Source organism: Canis lupus, chromosome 1 (assembly GCF_011100685.1).
Source record: "Canis lupus familiaris isolate Mischka breed German Shepherd chromosome 1, alternate assembly UU_Cfam_GSD_1.0, whole genome shotgun sequence".
Classification (NCBI taxonomy): Eukaryota; Metazoa; Chordata; class Mammalia; order Carnivora; family Canidae; genus Canis; species Canis lupus.
This window is the reverse complement of record NC_049222.1, coordinates 65310099-65336211: the sequence shown is the minus strand read 5'-3', so window position 1 is coordinate 65336211 and position 26113 is coordinate 65310099. Positions and strand designations below refer to the sequence as shown.

The window sequence follows — 26113 nt, the reverse complement described above, 5'->3', positions numbered from 1 at the left end:
CCCTCTGCCTATGTATCTGCCTGTCTCTGTGTCTCTCGTAAATAAATAAATAAAATATTTAAAAATATATATATTTTAATATTTTATCTATACATCTTCAATGTGGATCATTGGCAAATGCCAAAGTGTAGAGTTCCATAAAAGCAATTTACAGAAGGCTACAATGATATGGTCTTGGCATACAGCTCTTACTTACCTTATGTATCTAGACTAGAGGAATCAAGAGATGACATTTCTTCCAAGCACTTCTCCATTTATATATATATATATATATATTTTATCTGAGCTCTTGACAAGTGTTAGGCAATACAGGTTAAGTTCTACTGTCTGGCATGTTCTAAATGTCAAATCAAAGGGATAATTCCTGTGCTTACACAGTTCACTGCAGTGTAAACAGAGGTGACTGTTGGATGCTGGAAAGCTCAGTAAGAACATGGGCTACCTCAACAGGAAAGTCAACCTGGAACATGGGCAAGGGTAAAGTTTACCTCCTGACTTCTGAGAATAACTGAGTCTGCTCCCACACACAGGCAAATGAGGGATTTGAGGTCTTCAAGTTCTTTACCGTGAAACAAACCTGTCATCATTTTAGCTCAGAAATTGTTCTAAGCATGTGCAGCTAAGATACTCAGTGATTATAAAAACAACTTGAGCCATGTATCTGCAAGGTTACTAACTTCTGCATGTGCTCAAGATAACTGCTTGAAAGAGTACATTTTTGTACATGTCCTGAAATCTGATGTAAGCATCCAAACTAACAGCCAAACTCAGGACTTCTAAAGAAATTTCTATGCCTCAGTTATTTAAGCTTTTCTGCTATTGGTTTTGGCCTTTTAAGCAACAAAAAGTCTATAGTAAGATGTTAGTTCAAGAAGTTTCCATTTCCGCTGAGAATGACCTCTTATATGTGGTCACTTGCCCAGTCAGACCAGTTCCCTTTCCTACCTCCTGGGCACCATCAAATCAGTCTCTAGGAGGGTGAGTCTCAAATGTTTTGGTATCAGAGCAGATAAAAGCAGCTTTGAGTTATCAGACCCACTGAGATGAAAGGAATACCTACCCCTTCAGGCACTAAAAGTATTTAAAAATCTTTGAAAACAAAAAGTTATCTATAGTTTTTGAAAGCCCCTCAATTTCACTCTTCTTGATTTCTTTTCTTTGTCAGCAAAATCCTGATTACAGCTGGGTCCTGGGACAGTCAATAGCATGTAACTGTTCAGTTATATAAGAGCTGGACAGCATAGCAAAGGCTCGAAAAGACATCAGGGATATTGTGGCCCAACCCCTAACTTCAGGGATTAGGAAACTGAGATCCAAAAGGGAAACCGAGGACTTGCTCATGTCAAACAGCTACTACAAGGTCAGTCGGAAACAAAGCTTGAGGGCTCCTATTTTTGGCATTTTTTTCCATTATAATTGTCACATTAAAACACTCCTTTTGCTTCCTACTGGCTACTGGACTTTAATTTACCTAGTACTAATATTTTATTTGTGGACATAGTTAAGAAAAAAAAAAAAAAGAAAGAAATAATTCTAAATTACGTTCCTAGACTCCAGCAGTCTTTAGCCTTGAATTAGTAAATATATATCTAGGTTCTCTGCTATGAGTCAGTGATATATTATGCAGCAATACTCCAGATGATAAGAAATTCCAAAAAGGACAAATCTACTATTAATTTTCCCGGAGATAAATTTTTATTAGTTTTTGAAGAGTTTTAATGCATATCTCCCCTCCATTAACTGGTACTGGCAGTATGCTAATTCTTCCTTTTGACAAGAGCATAAATATTAAAAGCACCATAACACAGACTGGCCAATTTAGGGCCTGTTGGCTTCATATGCTGCCCTTGAATGAAATGCAAAGAACAATATCACCACTTCCTCAATAAAGTCGTACTTAGAAGTAGCACTATCTATTCTAAAAGAATTAAATATCACTATACTGTAGAGATACAGGAAGATGCTCAAGTAAGTCAACAATGAAACCAGAAGGTACTCATGACAGCCAGACAGTTCCATGGATAGGACTGGAAACCTGTCCTTGGGGAGGATCTCCCAAATGAGTACCTCATTAATATTTATTGGCTAAATGTAGTTTTAAAGTAAAAATACAAGAATATCTTATCAAACATGTGGAACATATTAAAAGAATTTGCTGGTTTAACCAAGAGTGGCAAAATTACACAATTAGTCAATTTCATTCAGTTTAATAAATAAAGTATAAAAAACCCGGGGGAAAAAAATTGTGTGGCTTTTTCTTGATAGTCCTGGTAAATGTCTCTGTTTTTGGCTGGTTGACCATTTCTGTCAGGTATCAAATCAAGATAAAAATGCCAAAATTAAAAAAAATAAAAAAATAAAAAAAAAAAATGCCAAAATTCTGTCTTATTTATTTATTTAAAGTAGGCTCCATGCTCAGTGTGGAGTCCAACTCGGGGCTTGAACTCATGACCTCTGAGATCAAGACCTGAGCTGAGAGCAAGAGTCAGATGCTCACCTGATTGAGCCACCCCAGGCACTCCAAAATCCTGCTAATTTAAAATCAAATGATGGCCATTATGTATCCCAGGAGTAGAATAAACTGAAATTTGCATTTGTAAATTAAACATTCTAAAAACATTTGAGTTACATTGACGAAAAAGCCAAATTTATCTTCTCCTGATGTCAAAGGGAACATCCACGACATAAACTAATGATAGGTAAGTAAACTGTGTTAACCATTTGCAAAGCCTTCGTCTCTCAACAGTTCCTCAATTCCAGGATGCTTTTAAAATTCTTGATCTAAGGGAAAGGTTGAACCAATGCACATTATCACCAATGTTAATCCCGTGACACTAACAGTGAAGCATCAAAAATGGCAATAAAAGATAAATGCAAAACTTCTAAAAAGTAATATCCAACAAGAAAAGAATTACCTGGCCTGGAACAATAGTATGTGTGAAAAGTTTATTCAGTTCCACTAATTTATTGGGAGTGATGTTAAACTTCAGGGCTATGGAGTTTAGGGTGTCCTGGCTTCCAGCCTAGAATAATCAAACAAACAAGATTCAAAGTATAAAGCAAAAACAAAAAACAAACCTTTCCTTTTAGTAGACAACATTAATCTATTTGTGATATGAGTGAATGAAAAGTAGTTCTATCCAGACTTATTCTGAAAAAGAAAGTGAATACATTCTCAAGTCTTAATAAAACCACGGAAGAGCAAAGTCTTAGATCAATTCATTTCTGAGCTCCCTTATTTTCAAATTTCAGTGTCCACTAATAGATTTCTAAATCTACATTGGCACAACTTAGCTTTGTGTATAGGGAGTTCAGGGAAGGAGAAAAACGTTAGCCATCTGGAGCCGTTACATCAATCACGATAAGACATAAATGTAGCATCAAGTCAGAGACCCTGGGACAGATACTGGAATCATTAAATGTTTAAAACTAAACGGATGCTTGGACATCGACAGTTCTGGAGCAAAATAAGCAATCCGGTAAGTGCTAGCATGGTTCTCTAAACACGATGCTATGAATCACCTTTTATTTTCAATGACAAGTACAAAAAAAAAACTTGTTAAGTAAAACTTACCTCCGTAACCTATAAATCAAACAGGCAGGCAGATCTGCATTACTAACTTGACCACCTATTTATAGGAGTTAACGTGGGGGTTACTATTTACTCTCACTGCATCATTGTTGTGAAGCATCTCCTCGCTAATGCCACGTCTCATTTCTTAGGAGGGGCTTGTGGATAATACTGTTGGATACACACATGGCCTTAAGAGTTAATATGGTTATTAATGATAGTCCAACACTTCTTTTTTTTTTTTTTTTTTTTTAGTCCAACACTTCTTGAGTATCTACGATGAGGTAAGGAACTGTGCTAGGTGTTATGGGGATCAAAACATATTGTAGACCATGGCAAAGTGGAATAACCACCCCCAAATCTCTTCTAAAAAGGATTAATTCTATAACCTACAGAGAGATGCCTAGAGATGCTCACAGAACAGGGAGCATGAAATTCCTATGCCGGGCTCTTCTGTGTGACTCTAGAAAGGCTTGTAGATAATTTACTATTCCAAAATAAATGCCAGGGAAGAATCAGGGCTTGCTGCTTGCCTTATATAGAGCCTGGCATAGCATCTGAATAATGAGTAGAAAATAAATACACATGAGAAAATCACAACCAGGCAATGGCAACAGCACTTAATTTCTCATTAGAAGTCAGAGAACACTCCTCAACAATGCTACTACAAAGTGAATTAAAACAAATCTATCGCTGAGTGTTTATTTTGTAACAGAGCTGGGATAAATGACACAGCTCCTGGCCTCCAGGAGTTCATGCTGCAGGAGAGAGATGAGCACCTGACACATACCATGCAGGTGTAGTAGTGGACACAGGCATAGCATTAGTCATCTACTGATTCAACAATATAGAAGCCTGTACCCTGCAAGCGCCATAAACACAATGGTGACCAAAAAAGGGTCTCCACGGTACATAAATCAAGGCACAAGACAGACCTTAAAATAACAATCACATTAATGAACCAATAGTGTTAAACTGAGGTAAATTATGTAAAGGAATATGAATCTGTGAAAGAGCACAATGAAGGGATCTGGCTGGACGGTCACAGGAGGTTAAGAGTGAACATGGAGAGTCATGGGAAGAAGATGTCAAGGACAAAGTTCTGGCTTGTAGAAATGTGTGGCTGATAGAGCCGCTGCTTCCTGAAAAAATACCAAGCCTGGAGGTGGACAGATATGATGAGTAGGCAAGTGAATTTGTGGCGATGGAACTCAGAAAGCACGTCTAGGATGTGACCTAAAATTGGCCATCATTGGCATATCAAAGGTAATTCAAGTCATAGGTTTACATGAGAATGCCCGAGGAGAAAATACGGAGGGAAGAGGAATGACGTAGAAAAGATCTTAAGAAGCTTCATTAATTCATGGACACACAAGAGGAGTGCAGCTAAGGGGCAGGATGAGTCAGGGAGAAAGATCATGCAGATCTAGTGGTGCTAACAAATGTTCATACCTCCTGTTTATACTTACAGTATATTCCACGGTACCATGGGGCTTCTGAACCACCATCTTCTTCTCTTTTTTATCGTGTGTTTTGTTTTGATTGTCATCTGAAGAATAAAATGTATGTAAATGAATAATTTCGTTTTCAAGGATTGAGGAAAGGTGATTTATAGTATATATATTTTTTTGATTTATAGTATATTAAAACTAACTTTCGGGGCCCCTGGCTGGCTCAGTCAGTGGAGCATGAGACTCTTGATCTCAGGGTTGTGAGCTGGAGCCCCACACTGGGTATAGAGATTACTTAAAAATAAAATCTTAAAAAAAAAACACAACACATTCACACTGACTTAAAGAAAACAAAAAATACGCTACTAGGAAAATGGACTAAAGGCACAAATAGACCATACTCTTAAAAAAATATTATTCATCAATGAACACCTGAATAAATGATTTATGTTAACAATAATCAAATAGCACAAATAACAAGGTAATGTTTTATAGTTATTAATGTTTCAAATGATAATACATAATGATGGAGTTAAAGTAAAGCTAGTATAGTTATGATATATATGATGCATGTAAATCAATACCACACTTTTATTTTTTGTTTTTTCACTGAAGTATAATTAAAATAATACAGTGAATCAACAATTCTATACATTACCCAATGTCCATCATACAATGTTATTACACTAGTACTGATTATATTCTCTATGTTGTACTTTTCATCTCTGTGACTTATTTATCTTGTAACTGGAAGTTTGCACCTCTTAATCCCCATCACCTATTTCACCTGTCCTCTCTGCCCTCTCCCTTCTGGCAACCACCAATTTGTTCTCTGTATTTAAGAGACTGTTTTGTTTGCTCATTTGTCTTTTCAGATACTATAAACAAATGAAATTATATGGTATTTCACTTAGCCTAATACCTTCTAGTTCTATCCATGTTGTCATAAATAGCAATATTCCATTACTTTTTATGGCTGAGTAATACTCCCACCCTCTCTCCATATATGTGACACAGCCATATCTTCTTTATCCGGTCATTTATCAGTGAACACTTGGGTTACTTCCATATCTTGGCTATTGTAAATAGTGCTACAATATATCTTTTTGATTTAGTGTTTTCATTTTGTTTGAGTAAATACTCAGTTGCAGAATTACTGGATCATATGGTATTTCTATCTTTAATTTTTTGAGGAGCCTTCATACTGTCTTCCACAGTGGTTGTACCCATCTACATTCCTACCAACAGTCCTAGAAAGTGATTTGTCAATATGCAACAATAGCCATAAAAATGTTCATTCTTTGAGTCAGTAACCTTTCTCTTAGGGTTTTAACCTACGGAAAAAATCAAAAGAAGAAAACTGCCATATATCATAACATATGATTAGTGCAATATTATTTATAAAGCTGAAAATCTGGGAAGACCAATGGGTCCAACCACACATTGTAAGTGAGGCCGCAGACTTTTTGCAGTTTTTATAGGTCAAAACAGGTCAACCTAAGTGTTTAGAAGCTACATTATGATTTAAATTAATTCTCATGGTTACATACATCTTAATATGATCAACTCAGGTACGGAAAACCAGAGAGACATACTGCAATGGGTAAAAAATTAAAGTGACAAAAAAATACAAAACTGAATTAACTATGAAAAGATGCTCTAATTTGTATGTGATCAGAAAAATGCAGATTAAGACATCATTTAACATCTATTAGCATGGCAAAAATCAGAAAGTTGGACAATTTTAGTGTTGGCAGAGATGTGAACTGTTAGTAGGGATGTTAACTGGTACAGCCGTTCCAGCAAATCAAATATATATATATAGCCCATATGACTCAGCAATCAACATACACCCTTCCCAGGAGGTATAGACTTTATATAAAATAGAGTCACTTGCTGGAGAATCTACGTAACAGCATCATCTGCGGCAGCAGAAAGTTGGAAGGTAAGCAAAATGTAGTAGCTACGCTCCGGCCTTCTAGGCAGTAATTAGAAATATCACGCCAGAAGCACACACTGCAGCATGTTTGCATCAACAGAAAAAGACCAGGATATACAGAAGAATACCATGAGGTATATGTGAACTAGGTACACACAACCGCACATCTGTTGAGGCCACGTCCACAGGGTGGTCTACACGCCCAACAGAGTGTGTGCAGTAGAGAGAAGCGGGAGTGGGGAAGGAAGATACAAAGACATTAATGAATGAACAACAAGGAGCCCAGCTCCACCCAGGGATGCGACACCGTGAACTACAAAGTGTGATGGGCTCGGGGGTCCTACGACATCCCACACCCCACACGCAGCTCACCAATCGCACTGCACCCACGTGACAACTATGAGCGTACTGAGAAGGTAACATGGACACATGAAGAGAGTTAATCCATGTGGTATTTAACAGCCTTTTAAGTATTTCCTTTAGATTACTTAATAATTGAAAACCAAGAAGAAAGGAATAGGTGCTGTCATTAGAGTCCCTGTCCAGTCATTATTATGTCCAATCGGATCCATTCACAGAACCAACGAGACTCTGGAAATTCCTCCGGACTCTACCAGTATGACCTCCCCACCCTCACGTGGCCACATCTACTTTACTTCAGGAAGAGGAGAGCAGGTTTCTCAGACCCCCAGACCCTAGAATCTGTGGAGGGGAGAGTTTGCACAGCCTGTCAAAAAGCCCAATCCCAGAACTCTAGGGCTTTATGATCTGGTGAAAAATATGCCGGCTCTCGTCTGTCCCACACTCCTGCCCCTCTCCTTGTTGCCACAGTCCTCAGTCTAGGTGCTCCTGCTTTCCAAACGGGCCCTTCCTATCCCTTCGCAAGCCTTTCCCATTTCCAGGGCCCTTACTTTTCCCATTTGTGGCAGCTTCTGGACCACACCTGTCCATAAACCGTGCATAATTCTTTCTGGTCCTGAGAGATCACTGCCATATGCCACCCACTCATGGGTTTCCAGATTGCTCAGCTGCAAAGGCAAAATGGGTGCGGGCTGAACTTTTTGGATAAAGTTAACTTGTCCACCTGAATCAGTACAAAAATTTCTTTTCGGGCAGCCCCAGTGGTTCAGCCGTGTAGCGCCACCTTCGGCCCGGGGCGTGATCTTGGAGTCCTGGGATCGAGTCCCACATCGGGCTCCCTGCAGGGAACCTGCTTCTCCCTCTGCCTGTGTCTCTGCCTCTCTCTGTATGTCTCTCATGAACAAATAAAATCTTTTAAAAAAAAATTATTTTCCTCTGTCACGGGTGGGTAGGGCAGAAAAATGTCAGACATAGGAACACTATAGATAAAGGGGACAAACAGCCTTCCCTCAGGAATCTAAGGTCTTGAAATTGTCGAGGTAAGGAGCGTGGTGGTGCCTGGCCACCTTCAGAGGGCTCGTCTTTGGTGGGATACCCGGTCCCTACGGAGGCCTGAATGAACCCCCCACGGACATCAACGCGTCTGACGAGCTGGGCTATGGGCAACAGTTTCACTGCCAGAGCGTCACACCAGGAATATCCTATGAACCCATCAGGGCCACAAGCCATTTTTACAACGGACTCCACAGGGAAGGCAAAGAACCGGCTACTTCTAAGGACCTGATTCGATCGTCTTCCTCTAGTAGCACAGGTGAAGCTTCGTGTTGCTTCCTAGGGTGTTTGCTGTGGTTCTAAGGACGGCCAGCGCTGTGTCCGTGAGCAAGGCCTGCACGCCTTCCCTATACAGGCTCGGCCGCAGAGTCCAGGAGGCCCCGAGCGGCTCCGCCTCCAGGGTTCGGGGGGGCCCATCCCCATCTCCAAGGATGAAAGACCTGCCAGGGATACTCCCGACACCTTTACTGCCAGCTGCGGCCTCCTCAGACCCTTCTAGATCCCCCCAGGTCTGCCCCTCCCCCTGCTCAGGAGGACCTGGAGCAAGCGACGCCTTTCAGACCCAAGCAGCTGAACGTCCTCCCGCCTGCCCCGCCTCAGACAAAAAAAAAAGTCTTCAGAGGTGGTGTTTCCAGCCTCATAAGGAAATTACTGTGACAAAACTGACAAGACCCCTGGAGGAAGGCGGTGTGGGCCAGTGGGGGTGCGCCCGGCGCCCAGGTGTCCGAGGCGCGTCGAGGAGTTAGAGGAGGCCCGGGAGTCCAGGACGCAGGGCCACGCCGCCGAGGAGATTCGGGACGCAAGTGTCCCCGAAGAACAGCCTCAGCCTCGGGGCCCCGCGAGGGGATCGGAGGGGCGAGGGGGCCCCAGGGCGGCCTGGATGTGGGGGAGGAAGGACGCGTGGTTCCCGGGGTGGGGGGTCGAGCCCAGGAGAGCCCGCGCCCCGGGAGGGAAGCAGAGGAAGGCCCGAGAGGAACCGCAGACGCCCCCGGGAGGCCACGCGGTGCCCGCCGTGAACACTGGAAGTGGCTCGACTCGGGTGCGGCCAACCCTGTCCCTAAGGTAGGGCTACGGCCTGTGGCTAAAATGAGGTGAGGACGGGGACGTCCCGCGACACCGTGAGAACTGAGGGAAGCAGTGAGCCACCTGCGAGTGACAGGCACCTGCGGGGCGGGGAGGCAGGGGCGAGGCCCGGAGACTGGCCTGGGGGGTCCTGTCCTGGTGCTACTGAAACCAGCGACCACAAATGTCCTGCCCCCGCGTTAGACACGGGGGCCCCCGCGGGGCTCGGGCCGTGACCCCTGGGTCCTGGGATCGAGTCCCACATGGGGGTCCCCGCAGGGAGCCTGCTTCTCCCTCTGCCTGTGACTCTCATGAATAAATACATAAATAAAACCTTTAAAAACCCCCACAAACTTCATTATCTTGCAGTTCGGTACGTTCCTCGTCTGACACGGGTGTCAGCGGGCTACAGCCCCCCTTGTGCTCCTCTCGCCCTGTTCAGGGCCCTTGGGCTTACACTGGGCACACCTGCGTGATCCGGGATGCTCTCCTTAAGGTCAGCTGGTCAGCGGCCTTCGTTCCATCCAGAGCCGTAAGGTGCGTCTGCCGCGTAGCCGGGCAGGGTTTGGGAACGAGGACGCCGAGCTGCCTACCACAGGTGGAGAACAGCTTTATAGGAAAAGATAAGAGGCTCAGATGCAAAGAGGGAAATTGGGGCGGGGGGGGGGGGGGATTCAAGTAGTGACCTCCGCTGCGAGCGTGCCGGGTGGGTAGGGCACACTAAGGAATGCGGCTCGGGCTGGATGGTCTGGTTCTGAGGGAAGAAACGGCAAGAAGACGACAAAACCAAGGTCATTCAAACCTGAACGTCTGGCTGTCGGGGACCACGGAGACGGGGCGGGGTCAGGACAATAGACATTGTTCACTACTGTCTCTGAAAACAGACAAGGCAGCTGTGAATTCCCTGGATCTTGAAGCCACAAGCTCTACACGGATTGAGACGAAAGAGACAGGATGAGCCTTTGATTCTGTTATCAATGATCTGAATGTGCGCACACAGAATTGGAAAACTACCTCAAAGGCCAATCCTGTGCTGACCTTCCACTTAACTGGCACGTGTGTGTCCTGTCCTCTTACTCTTCTGGAACAATCCATTCTCTCCCTTTCTTCCATCTCTGCCATAAGCCTGTCTGAACAGGGTACATGAGCTGAAGCACAGGGCCCCCAACATCCGTCCCAAGAGGGAGGACAGTTTTCCACGGCATCCAAACGAGATGGATTTGTAAAGGCAAAACTGGCCTATGTCCCTCTAGATCTTTCCAAGAAAGGGCCACACCTGACTGATTAACACAATAATCTACTTCCAACGACCAGCGTATCCCTATACTGCGAACTGATGCATGTGGCTGTGACAGGTTGAGGACTTTGACCATAAAATCAAGTCATGCGCCATCTCCCTCACGTCACCAAATATTTTCCCAATTACAATTTGGTTTAGGGGTCAAGATGAGCTGAGTTCAAAGAGCAAGCCTGACATGTTCACAGCTGTGCAATGTCAACCAGGTTATTTGAAATCTTTGTGCCTCCACTTCCTCATCTTTCTGTAAAAGGAAGAACTACCTCATGACGTAGTTCAAAAGATTAAATGAGATGACAAGCACAGTGTTTACCTCGGAGCCTGGCACAGAGTAAGTGCTTAACAAATGCTAGTGATATGTGATAATGCAGTCAACGTAAGTCAACAGCAATCTGAATAGAGCAGGGTATTGAAAAAAATTATAAACCTTGAGCAAAAAGGTTTCATTCCCAAAACACAGGAGTGATGGAACACTAACATGACAGAGGATTATATAAATTGCTTAAAAGAGAAAAACCGGATCTGATCACTTTGATACATGCCAAGGAAGCCTTCAATGAAATTAAATAGATATTATATTTAAAAAATTTTTTTTAAATAACACCATTAGAAAACTAAAAATAGCAGTGAATTTTCTTAAACATGAAGAACTTTTAGTTACTTTTTGATATTCATTGAAAATGTGCTTCTGAAAAATCAATAAAACCCTAAAAGTTGTATATCAAAAGCAATTTCCCTGTGAGAAATGGAAATTCAATGAGTTCATGAGATCACTTCCTGGCCTGTACAGGCAGCGTGTTCTTTACCTAAACACAGCCTAAACTCTGGCACCAGGGAGGCCCCCACCCCAGCTTTCTAGAAGAAAGACTGCATGGTGTGCAGTGGGAGAAATACCCCTAGGCCCTGCAGGAGCCCCACCCCATTTCTCTTATGCCCGGGGTTCTCTGGGAAATGCCTAAGAGCAATTCCAGCCAAGCTTTTAAGGCCTCGGGGCATACTATCTCCCATGCTCCTTCCCTGTTAGGAAGAAGCTAACCTAATGTGATGCACGACTAAACCACAAGAATTTAGGGTCGGAAAATTCAACTTTGTAGTGGAGATGAAAGCAGCAACACTACAAACACAACAGAGACCAACGCTTTGGAACTCCGAGGAGGAGGAGGGAATCTGTCGTTCTTTGGAGGCCACCTTTCACAGCGCTGCCTGCAGCCCAGGCGCAGGATATACTCCAGGTGCCCCTGGTGCACCCGACGGTCTCTAGGAATCAAGCACGGAGCTCTCCAAGGCACACCTGAGGCAACCGGGATGCTCTCTTTTATCAGAAACTGAACACAAATGTTAAAACCACTCTCTAAATACAACAATTCCTACCATCATGGTTCATACTCCACTGTTTTTTGGAATCTCTAGCCAAAGGAAAAGATAAAAGAGTTTTACATACTAAAAGAAAGAAAATCTGATTATTACATGAACTGCCTACCTAAAGAACCAACATCGTAAAAATATCCAGAAATCTGAAGTTGTTCAGTGAGGTGGCCAGAGAAGAGTCTTCTCTATGTGTGATAGAAGTTATACTGTGGAACGTCCCAGGCATAATAGTATGAAGTGAGAAAATGTCTAGGAATAAATATGAGATAATGGCAAGATATATAAAAGAAATTTTAAAAGGTTTACAAAAGTATGTAAATGGAAGCTTGAATAAAGGGAGGTATAAAAATATAATGTTCCCAAACTGGAAATCTCATTCTTGTAAATATTTCACTTTCCCTTTAAATTAATGTTTAAATTAAATGCAATTTAAATTAAAAAAAAATTTGGAGAAGGGAAACATGCAAAATTGATCATCATATTTCTCTGAAAGCATAAATACACCACAAGACTATCCAAAATTATTTTTAAAGGAAAATGACAGTAAGAACACTGTTTTGGTGTTAAAACACATGATTATAAAGCCATAGCAATTAAAACACTGTGGTGAAATACCAAAAATTAGAACTATATTGAAGGGATTTAACGTAACACAAAAATGCATTTGTAAGCCACTAAGAAAAGGCTGGCTTTTCCCATAAGTGTCACGTAATTCACAGGTGGGGGAGGCAAGGGTGGGGGTGTGGGGGGTTGGCATGGGACACACTGAATGACAGTCCTCGTCTGCTCCTGGCTCACTGTGTGACTGAGTAACTTTACTACATCAAAGACAGCTTCCCAGCACGTAAAATGGAGATACAGGCGCACCTGGCTGGTTCAGTCAGTACAGTATGAGAGTCCTGATCTCAGGTCCTGAGTTCAAGTCCACACTGGGCATGGAGCTCACTTAAAAAATTTTTTTTAAATAAATAAAATAGGGATACCAACTGGGCTCCCACAGAGAGTCACTATAAGGATTACATAAGTCAATTCAATTAAGGTAAAACACCCCACAATGTGTGAAACAAGGACTCAGGACTCAGTAAACCTTACAGATTACTATTCAATGAAGTTGAGAGAACGCTAAGATTTGGAGAAAAATCCAAATCACTCTCAAACCAATGCAGATAAAGACTTAATCGTCAAAAATATAAAGTTAGAACTGTTCTTGAAGAAAAATACAGGATATGGGGCAGCCTGGGTGGCTTAGCGGTTTAGTGCTGCCTTCAGTCCTGGGTGTGATCCTGAAGTCCCAGGATGGAGTCCTACATTGGGCTCCCTGCATGGAGCCTGCTTCTCCCTCTGCCTGTGTCTCTGCCTCTCTCAGGAATAAATAAATAAAATCTTTAAAAAGAAAAATACAGGATATGTATTTGCTTCAAGAAATGTGTTGTTGGGGTGCCTGGAGAGCTCAGTGGGTTAAGCGTCTGTGCCTTTGGCTCAGGTCATGATCCCGGGGTCCTGGGATCGAGCCCAGGTCAGGCTCCCTGCTCAGCAGGGCATCTGGGAATGCCCTGTTCACTTGTGCTCCTTCTTCTCCTTCTCCTCTCCACTTGTGCTCTCTGTCGCTATCTCTGTCTCTCTCAAATAAATAACACCTTAAAAAAAAAAGAGAGAGAGAGAGAGAGAGAGAGAGAGAGATGTGTTCTCTATTGGTGGTAGACATTTCTGAAATTATTGGCCTGACTCTGTCAAGAGTGTAATGAAAATATCAAATATTATTTGGTACCTTAAGGGTAACTTCTGGAACACCTGAATCATAACTATCATAATAAAATTTTATTTTTTACAATAAGATTTTTAAGAGGTGTGACACGAGGAACCATTATCGACTGAGGATGCAGAGGGCAAGGATGTGAGGACGACTTAACGGTACTAACTAATGACTCGTTTCACCCTCTGCTGACACAGAGGGAAATGCCATATAGATGTTATTTTCCTTCCTTCCAGCCTGTCACAGGCAATATAGTCTGTGACTAACGTGAGTCACGCTGATGTAAACTCTAGAATGCAAGAAGGGTAGGGGAGTTGTTGATGGTGGAATTCCTTACCTGGAGCCTCCTAGTGCCCTCAGCAGGGAGCAAGGCCCTCAAGCATTCCTGGAATGAATCAACTCACATCTCGATAGGGATCTAAGCAAACAGAGGACTTGAGTTGGTGTCAGCTTCTGATGTACCAGCCGTAAAACTGGTGAGTGGAATGTTACTATGAGTAGGACTATAGGCCAAGTGGCTAAGCCCGGAGAGAAATTTCAGTCTAATCACCATTCACACCATGGCTCAGGCAAAAATGGAACCTCCACCACCACCACCAAAAATGGACAAACCTCCAGCTTTGTCTCCTTACTATGAAGCCACACAATGTCCCTCAGGCTACGGAGAAGACACTAAAATCTAAAGATTTCTTAATTTTAATTTATTTATTCAGGAGAGAGTATGAGAGGGAGAGAGAGAGAACACGAGCAGAGAGGAGGGTAGAGGGAGAAGCAGGCTGCCCGCTGAGCAGGGAGCCTGACCTGGGGCTCGATCCCTGGACCCCAGGATCCTGACCTGAGCCGAAGGCAGACGCTGAACCTACTGAACCACCCAGGTGCCCGAAGACACTAAGATTTTATTTAATTTTTGCCTTATTTCTCTCACGGAGTTGACTCAGGGCAAGCGGGATGATATACAAGGGTTTCGCTAGGGCTTTTGTGCCAGAGAGCTGGGCTTCCATCCCTGCTTTACACGGATCCACAGCGGGACCTCTGGTAAGTTACTCAGCTTCTGGGTTTGTTTGTTTGTTTGTTTTTCATTTGTAAAATAGGCTACTACCACCTGCATTAGATCATGACTCCTAGCAAAGTAAATAATGAAATGAGGCATCTAACCTACAGGAGACACGCATCCAAAACTGGCTGTTTCTGCTCTTCCCTGAACCTCACTCTGCTTCTCCCTTCCTTCCTACTCTTTCCTATCATCTGAAAATTCAAGGCACAGCTTCTGCTTGTTTTAATAGATGGATCAAAAACTTAGTTGGGGAAATTTAAAATTTAGAAAAAAATAAGAAATATAAAAACCAATTCTGTACAATAAAACTATATATGGTCATTAAAAAATAGTTGAACAAGAGAAGAATTTTTCAAAATCACCCATTTTATTTACCCCATTCAGAAAAAAAAATGTTTGCATTCTGATATCTATAATATATCCAGCAATTCTCCATCTCATTTTTTGTACGTATACACGAGTTATTTTTTTAAACAAAAATGGATTCATAATCTATACACTATTGCCAACGTGCTTTCCTACCACAACATTTTGTGAAAACGTCCCACACTGTTTTTCTACATCATTTAAAAATAGCACATAGTCTCCCACTTTATGTCATTTATGTTTTTATTTCATCACTATATAAAACAATGCAATGAAGAAGATGTGCTATGTTTATATAATGGAGTATTATTCGGCCATAAGAAAAGAACAAAATCTTGCTATTTGCAATGACATGGATGGACTTAGTATAATGAGTATAATACTAAGTGAAATTAGAGAAAGGCAAATACCATGATTTCACTCATATGTGGAATTTAAGAAACAAAATAAATGAGCAAAGAGGAAAAAAAAACAGAGGGTAGAGGGTTGGGGGGATGGGTGAAATAGGTGATGGGGATGAAGGAGCACGCTTGCGATGAGCACCGGGTAATGTATGGAACTGTTGTTCAATTACTATATTGTACACCTGAAACTAATATGACACCATACATTTACTGGAATAAATATAAAAAAGTATAATTAAACAAGTAAATGTAGTAACAAAATAAAACAATGAAATGATAATCACTGTACTTAAATCTACTATGCTCATGATTGGTTTGTTAGGGTGAATTTCTACAAAAAGAACTGTTGGGTCAAAGGGTATGGAAAAGGTAAGTCTCTTGATAAGAATGGTTATTGCCTTGCATAAAGATCTGATCACATTACTCTTTCACCATCTGGAGAGATGGAGCATATTTTTTCCTTTGCACCTTCCCCAGTTCACCTCTAATTTGATTTTTTTTAATCGCGTAAGCTGCAAAATTACTGACCATACATAGTCTGATCTGCTGTCCTTTTCTCAGCCCAAATCACATCTGAGTACTTCTCTTACACTGAGATTTCTCCTAATACAAACGTAATATGACAGATTCATTAGGGAACAAGGGTTGGATTAAACAGATCAATTATAATAGGACTACACTCAGCTCTAGTACAACAGGTTTTTTAAAACACAGCTGCTGGGTTCAGTGACTGCAGTTTTTGCTTCAACAACGACAAGAACAGATTACAATATACTGCGTGAACAGAGCTGGAGGAGGACATGGAAGGAGTGCCCCTTGATCACCTTCAGGTTACCAGGGGCTGGGGGACCGGGAAACAGGTAGATGTTGGCCAAAGAGCGCAAACTTCCAGTTTTAAGATACTAATACTGTATGATATATTTGAAAGTTGCTAAAAGAGTGGATTTTTAAAAAGATTTTATATATTTATTCAGAGAGACACAGTGAGGGAGAAAGGCAGACACACAGGCAAAAGGAGAAGCAGGCTCTCTGTGAGGAGCCCGATGTGGGACTCGATTCCAGGACCCCAGGGTCACACCCTGAGCCAAAGGCAGGCGCTAAACCGCTAAGCCACCCAGGGATCCCTAACAGAGTGGACCTTAAATGTTTTATGTGACCCGATGGAGGTATTAGCTAGAGCACTCGTGGCAATCATTTAGCAATATATACGTGTATCAAGCGCCTTAAACTCACACAGCATTATGTCAGTTATACGTCAATAAAGGTGAAAAAAAAGTATGACACCTTTTTATATTCATGCCTTCTCAATTTTTAGAATTTTTATGTTCATGCTTTTAACCATTATTTGCAACAGTTATGTATTTCTAATTTTATGTGTATTTAGTTGCAATGCTTACCACCAAGTCTTTTATAAAATAACATTTCTCATTCTTGAGGACTAGATTTTGATGTGTCTCTCAGGAAAAAAAAAATGTCTCTCCCACTCATAACTTTGTTGAGGCGTTTCCTAAGACTGAGTATGTCTGAGAATGTCCTGTTGTCTTTGAGCCTGAGAAACAACTTTTACTTTCTCAACTCTGAAGATTCTGTGCCTCCGGGGTTCAACACTGTGAAGTCTGTGCCTGACTCTCTTCTTGGGTCCCCTGTACTTGACATTCTTTAAAAACCTTATTATTGCCATTTATCGACAGCCTGTACACATCGGCCCCAGTTTCTCTACATGCTGAGTCTTCTTCCTCATTCTGCCCAAAGAGGGTGAGCTCTTTTGATGTCCAAAGTCAGGTGTGAAAGCATTCTTCTTACACTGTGATTACTACTTCTGTTTGCACTGATTCTTTGCCTCTTCACTCAGGACCCCCTTGTCTGTCATCTTCCCTCTTATCATTTATGTTCCGTCCTCGACAACCCTGTGCATTCTGGGGGGTACCTGTCAGGTTTGTCTTGTGCACCACCTAGGTTTTCACAGTGTGGCTTCATTTATCCATTAACCTGACGACCCTGACGGCCCCAAGAAGCACAGGCTTAATTATTTCCATCCTAATAATTTCAATTTATTTTATATCCAAGTCCCTCAAGTCTCTATATTCTGTGTGATTTAAAAAAAAAAAATTCATTCAGGGGCTCCTAGATGTCGGTTGAACATCCGACTCTTGATTTCGGCTCAAATAGGTCATGACTTTGAGCTCTGCACTCAGGGGGAGTTGGCTGGAGGTTCCCTTCCTCCTCTCCCTATTCTCCCCCTGCTGGCACATGCTCCCATTCTCTCTCAAAGAAATAAATCAATCTTAAAAAAAAGTTGATTCAGTTAATAGCCCACATTAAATTCCATTTTAATCCTGTATTCTGTGATTCTTTGAGCTCTCAAGAACCAGAATGATCATTATTACCTCTGAATAGAAGGAAATGCTATTATATGTTGTGGTTTGACCTACTTTTATGTTTGGGAATTCATTTATCATAATAACATAACTTTGGCTTTCTGAACTTATGTGAAACAAAGAGAAACGGCAGATAAGAAATCTTCACACATGTGGTTACAACAACTCTATGAGAAAGTCGTCTGTGTAAGGGAAAGGGTCAGGGGTGCGTTGTGGAAAATAATTCAGCAACTGGTAACTTTCGCATTGTAGTAAAACCCCAAAATATTTAAAAATGACAAGTAGAGAATTTCATTTATTTTTTTATTCTTATTAAGTTTCTTTTGCATTCAGGAGGAAAAAATACTATTTGAAATGATACTGCAGAGGTTCTCTCTAAATCTTTGACCATGATAATCACAACACTGGCAATACTCTTACTTAAATGTTTTCTGTTTGTAAAAATGACCTCCCAAATCTCTTCAAATATCTACTTCACTACCAGGATTTTCAGTATTAATCTTTTATACTAAAACACTACAAAAATCACAATAATATATTTTATTCCAATTTAGGCTTGCCTCCCATATTTGTAAAATGTCTCCATCTTTTTCAGATCTTACACCTGCATACCTGTGTTTTAATTAAAGAACTTTCCTACTGAGACATTACCTACTTTGTGAAATTCCCATCTCCACTTCCACAGAAGCAAGGATATGCTTTCTTCTAAATTAAGGAATAATGTATTCCCCTAATACAAAAAAAATTGTCTGATATAATGCATGCCATTAAGGTATATTTTGATACTGTTAACGTGGATGAGACAAAAAGATACATATGTACACATTCCAACATAATTGTGTCACATTTAATAACTTAATAACTAATCTTAAAAAATATATTAAGATGTACTATGATCAAACAATTCTTTAAGAGTTCATATAAATTTTAAGTTTGGAAAGACTTCTATATATCAGTAAATAAGTGTAAGCACAGAAGAGTTGCCCTCACACAGTCCAGAAGCGGTGGGGGGTTTGGGGGGGATGTTTATAGTGTACCAGGCGCCACACTAGGTGCTGGATTCTAGATTTATCTCATACCATCTGCCTCCATGTAATTACTTCACTTTTGTTCTCCTGTTCCCCTCTCAGAAACAAAACATTTTTAGAATTTGCACCATTTTGTTACAATGGGGCAACTTCAGTGACTCGATCTTTCCATAACCTTTGTTATAGCTATCTAACCGTTTTGTTCTGCTAAATGTCAGGAGATAGCAATGAATTGTTATCCAAGGCTTACATGAGCCACAGATAAATCTAGTTCAACACCGAAAAGATTTTTTTGTCAAAATATGCTTCCTTAGATTAGGCTGACGTTAGTGATGTGGAAATAGATACCTATGATCTATCTAACTTCCTAAAATAGAAAGTTACCATTTTCCTTCTCTAGGACTTTACATTTGTTTAATATTCTTTTTGCAAAGCCCTTGGGGTATGTACTCTATTACCCATTTTTTCTATATTTTTTATTAACATTAAAAGTAACTATAAAACATGTAATATGTAAAAAAAAATTAAAAGAAACACTTGTAATTTCTGTACTCTGAGGAAACGATAATCGACATATTATTCTAGTCTGTTTTTCTATTTCATGATCCTCTGTCATCCATTAACTTTTTGTTGTGACTCTGCATGTTCCCTGTCACTTCTTTTACACGTATGGGTTTATGTCACACCTTTAAGGAACAATTTCCAGCCTTCTCACCTGTAATCTAGGGTCCTTTGGACAAATCCACTTGGCACCTCAAAAACATCTTAGAACACAAACACCTTGAACTCTTTTTTCGCTCTTGAGTTCTCCAATTTGTCAAGTCTTGACTCTGTTCTTCTTCTCCCTCACACACTAGAATGGTCACTAAACACTGCTGATTCTAGGAGCAAACTCTCTCTTAAGGGTGCCCTTCCCCTCTGCCCCAGTCTCCAGCCAGCACTACCTGACGTTAAGCCCATTTCTACCCAATGTCCTTCGATTTATCATCTCAAAACACACAGTTAATGCAGTTCCCCCGAGAGCTCCCAACTGACTTCAGAAAAGTTCAAATCCTTAGTTTGCTGACAAGAAGCTCCCATTTTAGTGTCTTCTCCCCAGACTAGAGCCACAAAGGAAGCAGAACTAGAAATGGGTCTGCTCTTGATTTGAGGCCCACTGCTCCACCTAGTGGTACAGAACAACGCCCCGGGATGGGATTGGAGAATAGGCCAGGTCAGCCGGGTGAGATCAAGCCAGCCTGCCCACGTGGGTGTCTGTCAACTAGAGACGAACTCCAGAATTCAATCGCCACCATCTAGTGGTTTTATCTAAGCACTGAGTTCTCCTAAGGGAATGCCCCAAACCTCTAAACCAGTTATCACTGCCATTCTTGGGAAAGGAAAAGCTATGATGGCATCTCTACTTACTGCTACCAAAGAAAATCACGAGTAATTCTGCCCCAACTAATGCACTGCCACCTATATCCTTCCAGAATTTTCATGAAACTCAAACAAACCCAAACAGTATCCCTTCATCTATGTATTAATTCATATCCTCGATGCACATGTAAAGAACACCTGTAACTCAGATACCAAACCAAGCTAATACTACGGGGTCCACGTGATGACGGCCTACAAACAGGAAAGCAGAGAAGTAAATCCATAATGACAACGCAGAAGGAGAGTCAAAGCTGACCAGGGACGGGGAGGGCTTCCAGTGAGAGAGAAATGATGACTGAGCTGATTTTGTGGTCAATGAGAGTTGGGTGAAGCAAAGAGTGGAGTGAAGGGTACGGTTTCAGATTCAAAGCATTACGTGTGCAACAGAGCGCAGCACGTTAAAGCGCTATTCTAACGGAGCATCCACGGTTAGCACAGCACCCTGGCCGAAAGCAGCCTCCGCCAACAGGACTCTACCGGCGTCTTTCAGTGAAACCTACCAAGCAAAATCTCTCCACTTGAAAATGCTTCTTAAGCAACAGCATTTACAAAGAAAGGCGAAAAAAAAAAAAAAAAAAAAGAGAGAGAGAGAGAGAGACAATATTTTAAACTGCACAACTATTAAAAACCACACATTATCCACTCTCCAATGTGCACAAACCATACTGTAAAAGAAGATGAGAAATGCAATTTTCCTTAATCCTCTTCCTCTTTTTAGATATAAGGGGTAATACCCAATACTTTAAATTTTAAGGGAAGTCTCACAATCACACAGAAGTTTCTTTCAATAGGTGACAGTTTCAGCTTTTTATAAGATACTGAGTGGCTCTGAAGCACCCCTTAGGCTCTATAATACATGATAGATCCCATCATAATCCACGTGCGACATAATCTCATGCGGACCGCGATGAACCACACACTCCACAGCAGATCCCTCGTCTGCCTTCTGCCCAAGTAATGCCCACGGGGTCACACTTGTTCCCACCCCAGGGGCAGCCCACTTCATCTTTGATGAGCGCTGCTAGGAAGTTACAGGACACCTGGAGACAAGATCTGTCTTGCAGTAACTCTGGCCTTAACTGCGACCGAAGATGGGGCCCCGGGATGAATCTGCTGCAAGAGCAGGTTTCATACACTGTCATCTGTTCTCGGAGACCCTGACTTCTCCTTCTCTCAGCCCAGCAATCTTGGGACACTGCGACCGGGAAGCCACGTCAAGGTGTGACTCCCAGTTCCCCATCTTTGCCCTCTCCTCTCAACACACCCCAGGCCTGCATGTGATAGGAGCAGTAAGTGCGAAGTGGATGGTTCCAGTAAAGCAGGATGATCACCTCCATCATGCCAGCTACGCCACTTCCATTAATGCGGTTTCAGATGCAATGAATATTCTGAGTAACTACATGATATTGCAGACTTATTTTAAAATTTCCCTTAACCAGGGACACCTAGATGGCTCAGCTGGTAGAGCATGCAACTCCTGATCTCAGGGTCATAAGTTTGAGCCCCATACTGGGCATAGAGATTCCTTTAAAAAAAAAAAATTCCTTAACTAAAATTCCCAAGACTTGGTCTTTTGTTTGTTTCTCTTTAACTGATGGATGCAAGGCCATGTCTCTACTATTTTCTATTGTCCAGCTGATGCCAAACAGAGGGCATTTCTAGCAACGTATTTATGTGGAATCTGCTTAAGATTCTCTCTCCCTCTGCACCTCCCACCTTTCTCTCCGCCTCTATACATAAAGAAAAAATATTTCTCATACAGGGAAAGTGACAATCCACTGGATAGATATTTATTAGCACACACTAAGTGCCAGATTCTGGGAACACAAAGTTAAATGAGACGCATCAGATTATGTCACTGTTGTCCCTTTACACGAGATTATATATATAAAACAAGGGTGGGTGGTACATCAGAGGTCTCAGTAAATTGCTACTGTTATTATTATAACAAAGATGATCAGTTATACATTAATAGTCTCTTAGAAACCACCAGTTGTTTTTGTTTTGGGGGAGGGAGGGGTTTAGAGATGGAGAGAAGAACCTGAGCAGAAATCAAGAGTCAGACGGTTGACCTACTGAGCCACCCAGGGGCCCCCATTATAGATTTTTAGAATGAAGATGCTGCAGTATTGCCACCAATACTAACCTGTACTATAATATCTCTTCAGTTCCGTACGTCTGATCTCCTTTAACTGATTATTTTTTCTCTTCTTTTTCTCATCAGTGAGATATTCCTCTTCCACAGCAATGTTGCACTTTTCTTGTTCTAAAATGACTGTTTTAGCATCCTCTTTTCCAGTATGGGTCCTTGTAGCAATAGCTGAGGCTGTCTCCGCATTTTGTTTGGCTTGTTTTTTCTTTTTCAATCTAGGAACGGGGGTGGGAGGAGGAAAGAAAAACATTGGAGAAATTATTTTCTAGGAGGAATTAGTTTCATGCCTTTGGGCTTTGAGAAACTAATTAACTGATACAGAAAACACTTTCTTTATATTACCGTTAATCATGTGCTCCTGTTCATTTTTTTCTTTTCTGATCATTTAAAAAATTCTTACCTGGAGACCTGTGGCGCTTCCTCAACTTTATATCCTCATTACTTACGTCTCAGAAAATGATTAGGAAATCCCCCAGGCCTGTGGAAAAACAAGATTCTTCTACAGGCTACTAAGTGTTGAATGTTTTTTTTTTATTTTTTTTTTTTTTTTTTTTTTTTTTTTTTTTTTTTTTTTTTTTTTTAAAGATTATTTTTTTTTTTTTTTTTTTTTTTTTATTTTTTTTTTTTATTTTTTTTATTGGTGTTCAATTTACTAACATACAGAATAACACCCAGTGCCCGTCACCCATTCACTCCCACCCCCCGCCCGAATGTTTTTTTTTTAATCAAAATATATGACCGCCGTATTTGCAGTGTTACATTAAAAAAAAAGGGGGGGGGGATTCCTGGGTGGCGCAGCGGTTTGGCGCCTGCCTTTGGCCCAGGGCGCGATCCTGGAGACCCGGGATCGAATCCCACATCGGGCTCCCGGTGCATGGAGCCTGCTTCTCCCTCTGCCTGTGTCTCTGCCTCTCTCTCTCTCTCTCTCTCTCTGTGACTATCATAAATAAATAAAAATTTTTAAAAAAATAAAAAAATTTAAAAAATTAAAAAAAAAAGGAGTTTCTGGTTTTCAATGGGCAAGCACATTTGTAAAAATAAATCCTTTATAATTGATTCACACACTGAGTATAAAAGTTTGGCGAACTGGCTCAGGTCTGAGCAGTTCTTTTCCTTGACACATAGGACAGCAGTACTGAAGAAAGAGCTGCACTTCCTGAGACAGAAAACACCGTAAGGATTATATATACAGTCACCCTTGTGTTACTAATAGCTGACTGCGACAGCAGTTAGCATATTTGATGTTTGCAGCTCCTTACTCCTAAGTCAAAGAGATGAAGTTTGCTATAATTTGCTGAAATCCAATAATCCCAAATATTTCCCAACTGACGTATCACTCTAATGTGTCACTCTGTTCTTAGCAGCCCTTCCGAAGAATGCTTTCACCTCCAGAATATGAAGAATGGGGTCCTGGCCTGTTATGAAGCACTCCGCTCCAATGTAAGTATCTTTAACTAGGACTCTTTTTGCTCGCCCCCTTTCTGTTTACACATGGTCACAGCTATCTCTTACACATACACATGTCCGGTTCCTTTGTCTCTTGAGCATCTATCTGTACATTTGATGTTGGGAAAGGAGAAGGAAATGTTTTGGGAGAAAAATGAGATACGTATCGGACAATAAAGGGACTGAGGTTGGATTTTCTGCTTTGCTTTCTTTGTGACATTGAACAAATCCATTTAACGGTTTGGAGAAATCCCTCATTAAATAAGAGACCCTTATCTAACAGGGTCTTTTATTAGGATCAACTGAGGTAATATATGTCGACACATAACACAGACATCATTATACGTCATGACAACTAAGCATGGTGAGATACGTAACACACTCAGCTTTGGGGATAGGGCGTCGTATTCTAACAAGACATTCCAACTATGCTGTGATTCACTGAACACGTAGCAGCCATGCTCTGGGGTTTCCATTGGCTGATATGTGACTATATGGCCCAGGAGGAAGGACAGCTGGACAACAAGCATCGATGAATACACTCTCCATCTCTTAGGTTAGCTTTTTATGTTTACTTGTTAAAACAACAACAAAATCCCACAAACCAAACAAAATCAGAGACTCATGAAAAGGAGTGCTATTCAATAGACATGTTTTTATTTTCTAACCTCAGATTTTAAGCCATTTGGTTGCTTTTTGAGTTTTTTTGTTTGTTTTGTTTTCTGGTAAGAGTGGGTGGCTCTTTGCAATGTTGAGTCAGATAATGTTCCTAATAAAACAATTTCTTTCTTGATCAAGATTACTATGTGAGGCTGAAATTAGCATGCAGTAACCTAGATGTCATAGAGACCAGCACTTGGCTTAGGGAGGTTGATGCAAGCAGCTGATTATCTGCATCCAGAAACTAGCTATGGATGGGCTGATGTTATTCTGATATGCTGGCTTATCAAAAACATGCATGAGATGAGCCTTACTGCCCACCTCCAAAAATCATTCTTTCTATGAAGAAAGAAAAGAGGAGTCAAAAATTAATTCTATGTAGCCTGAAATAACGCGGCCTCTCCCTCTTCTGGATTTTTCCACTTTATGTTGATTTACATGTCCTCATTTTCATGGTCCCCACGACAATTAAACTCACTCAGATCTAGGGCACATGTTTTGATGAACAGCAGCACTGTCTGGGGACATCTCATTAGAGACTAATTTTCACACGTGGAAATAACAAAATGGGATACATTGTTTTATTCATTTGCCCCTTGTTCTACACAGACCATTATTGTCATTGCTTAGAGCCAAACGTAGTTGTGTTTTAAAGGGGAAAAAAAAAGGCTAGAAAATAGCAACATCAAACTTGTTTAACAGAAAACAGAGTCCAGTTTGATACGTCACTGATTTTACCATCAGCTATATCTTTTGTTTTGACTAGAGGATTCATGAGAGTTTGTTTCTTTGGAGTATACCAACACGACTAGAACATTCTGATCTAATAACTGGGAAGCAGATGTGAGTTCGGGAAGCCCACTGTAAAATCCTTCCTTCAGAGCATGGGAACACATGTTTAACCCCCCGTCTAAGAGGGAGCGGCTGCCATCCGACGTAGGCGGAGCAGTTCATGCTCTTCAAACGTTCCTGTTTAAGCCTTCTCTGTCGTTCTTGAAGTATCTATCATGGTAAGACATTCTCACAATAGGTTGGCGTTAGCACTAAATTAAGGTAAACTGAAAACAAAAGGTCACACAAGAAAATAAACCATTTTTTTAATGATCCCAAATGTAAAGTCATTTATATTGTGGACCCCCCCCCTCCAAAAAAAATACTTAGCAAAACATGTTCAGCAGATGAATGACTATACTCACTGAGACGTATTTAAATTTGATAGCTGTGAACAGGAGTCCAAAAACCTACCTTTATTTTGTTATTCCGCATTTACGTTTCTTTAAAAGAGATCGCGATCACATAAAACTCTTATTATTCACTGTCCTCTCAGTACTGTAACTGAGCCCTATCGGTTC

At 41.2% G+C, this 26113-nt stretch overlaps 1 protein-coding gene across 2 annotated transcripts in view; it reads right to left on the bottom strand.

Moving 5' to 3' along the window:
* The window catches only part of NCOA7 (nuclear receptor coactivator 7), a 147406-nt gene that overhangs the window by 53599 nt on the left and 67694 nt on the right, over window positions 1-26113 (bottom strand). For both annotated transcript variants that reach the window (XM_038526724.1, XM_038526725.1), the window contains exons 3-5: window positions 22650-22870; window positions 5041-5120; window positions 2916-3023 (exon numbers count right to left, since the gene is read on the bottom strand). In XM_038526724.1, coding sequence (XP_038382652.1) covers window positions 2916-3023; window positions 5041-5120; window positions 22650-22870 — 409 coding nt within the window. The remainder of the gene's footprint in view (window positions 1-2915; window positions 3024-5040; window positions 5121-22649; window positions 22871-26113) is intronic.